We start from the raw sequence: 2384 nt of genomic DNA on the forward strand, positions 1-2384 counted from the left end.
AGGAAGGAAGGAAGGAAGGAAGGAAGGAAGGAAGGAAGGAAGGAAGGAAGGAAGGAAGGAAAAATATATATAAAATTGTAGAGGGCAGTAGTTCTCACTTAGACTAGGAAAATTTCTCACTTCTAAAAATCATTAAAATACCCAGAGAGTTGGGGTGTCTGTGAATTAAAGCCATAATATTTATAACATTAACTATTAAAGCAATTAATATCTAATAATTTTAAAATATTAAGAACTCATTATACAAAACATAGACACTGTTGATTGAAGTAACTATATTTTTTAAATTACTTACATGAATGTTATTTTATTTTATAAATCTCTTTAATTTCTGGTTTAAGATAATAGAGCTGGAATCTCATATTTACATCATTTACAAATGCATTTAACCTACTGTGATAACACCTCAGATAATCTGTCTAAAACTCCGTTGTGTAGTTAAGAGAGGCTGAGAATGAAAATAGCTAATATTTTCTATTATCATAAATATAGTTTTGAGCTTGTGTACTTCCAGAGACTTAGGAAACTAGAAATCCCAAGACTTCACTTTGAAGAACCTAGGATATGGTAATATCCCTGGAGTAAACAAGGGCTACTTCGAAAAGTAAAGGAAGGGAATGCCATAATGAAAATATGCATTGCATTGTGAAATATTTCCAGTTTTATCAAAGACTTCATAAATTAGAAAAAATAAAGCCAGGGAGTATATTGTCTATGATGGATCTTAGAACAATGTCCTGTGTCAAGAGACTTCCTCAATTACCATTTGGAAAGAAGGGAATTTTTAATGTTTATAAAGTAACCACTCACAAATATCACCTCCAGTATACTGATTAGATTCTTTTCATCTCTCCAGGGCCTTGAAAAGAGAAGATCTTTAAGAAAGTGAGATCCCACTTTCAACATCACTTCCTGGGAGAATGTCTTCAATCAATTATACCCAGTTCCATCCCCCTTTCTTTCTCTTGCTAGGAATACCAGGATTGGAAACTTTACATATCTGGATCGCTTTCCCATTCTGTATTGTGTACCTGATTGCCCTTGTGGGGAATGTCACTATTCTGTATGTAATCAAGGCTGAACATAGTCTCCACCAGCCCATGTTCTACTTCCTGGCCATGTTGTCTATGATTGATCTGGGTCTGTCCACATCCACTATCCCCAAAATGCTAGGCATCTTCTGGTTCAAACTCAGAGAGATCAGCTTTGAGGGCTGTCTTATTCAGATGTTCTTCATTCACATGTTTACGGGCATGGAGACTGTTCTATTGGTAGCCATGGCTTATGATCGCTTTGTTGCAATCTGCAATCCTCTCCAATATACCATGATCCTTACTAATAAAACCATCAGTATCCTAGCTTCCATTGTTGTTGGAAGAAATTTAATCCTTGTAACCCCATTTGTCTTTCTTATTCTGCGGCTGCCTTTCTGTGGGCATAATATCATCCCTCACACGTACTGTGAGCACATGGGTCTTGCCCGGTTGGCCTGTGCACCCATCAAGGTCAACATAATCTATGGGCTCATGGTAATTTCTAATATTATTGTGGATGTGATCCTGATTGCCACTTCTTACGTGCTTATCCTTCGAGCTGTTTTTCGTCTTCCTTCTCAAGATGCTCGACTCAAAGCCTTCAATACCTGTGGTTCCCATGTCTGTGTCATGCTGTGCTTTTATACACCAGCATTTTTTTCTTTTATGACTCACCGTTTTGGCCGAAACATTCCCCACTACATCCATATTCTTTTGGCTAATTTATATGTGGTCGTCCCACCTGCTCTTAACCCTGTCATTTATGGAGTCAGGACTAAGCAGATCCGAGAGCATGTTGTGAAGGTTTTTATACAGAAAGAATAATTCTGTGCAAAATTGGGATAAATATATTTATATGCAACCTGAATTATAACCATCTGAGCACTATCTTTAAACTTCTGTAACAGTAGGCTATGTTTGCCAGACTCTTCATTTTGACTGGAAGTGGTTCAAGGCTAACAAATAATGTAAAGCTACCTTTGCCATCCATCTCCCTCATCCTCTTCCATATACCTGGACAAGGTTAGAGACTACTGGAAAAAGCAACTATCCTGAAGCTGACAGTGATTTTGAAGTAGAATCACTTGCAAAGAAGGGTGAGAACTGTACCCATTTCTTTATATGAGTATGTCTTGTCTGTAGGAAAGTTTAGATTCTGAAGATCTCAGATCAAATAATCTTATTTTATAGATAAAAAAAGTAATGTATAATCCAGTGGTAGTGTCCAAATTAGAACATGTCCTGTTCCATAGCCTCTATTCTTTTGCAGTAATCCCAGTTTTTTTCTTCCTTCTCTGGAATCCTTGAATCATTAGTTTAATGTTCTCTCAGTCTTGTTCTGACTGTCCC

General features: G+C 37.0%; 1 protein-coding gene across 1 annotated transcript; it reads left to right on the forward strand.

Annotated features, from left to right (window-relative positions):
• The first annotated feature begins 912 nt into the window (after positions 1-912).
• Positions 913-1921, forward strand: LOC100949920 (olfactory receptor 52E4). Its single transcript, XM_003781015.2, has one exon. It carries the CDS (start codon positions 921-923, stop codon positions 1857-1859), a length of 939 nt encoding a protein of 312 aa, XP_003781063.1. The 5' UTR covers positions 913-920; the 3' UTR covers positions 1860-1921.
• The last annotated feature ends 463 nt before the right edge of the window (positions 1922-2384 follow it).

The sequence above is a fragment of the Otolemur garnettii genome, unplaced genomic scaffold (genome assembly GCF_000181295.1).
Source record: "Otolemur garnettii isolate 467f Iridium unplaced genomic scaffold, OtoGar3 scaffold00001, whole genome shotgun sequence".
In the NCBI taxonomy this organism is placed as follows: domain Eukaryota; kingdom Metazoa; phylum Chordata; class Mammalia; order Primates; family Galagidae; genus Otolemur; species Otolemur garnettii.

Excerpts from the sequence above, each read along its gene's own strand:
- LOC100949920 (XM_003781015.2), top strand. The coding sequence starts at position 921 with ATGTCTTCAATCAATTATACCCAGTTCCATCCCCCTTTCTTTCTCTTG.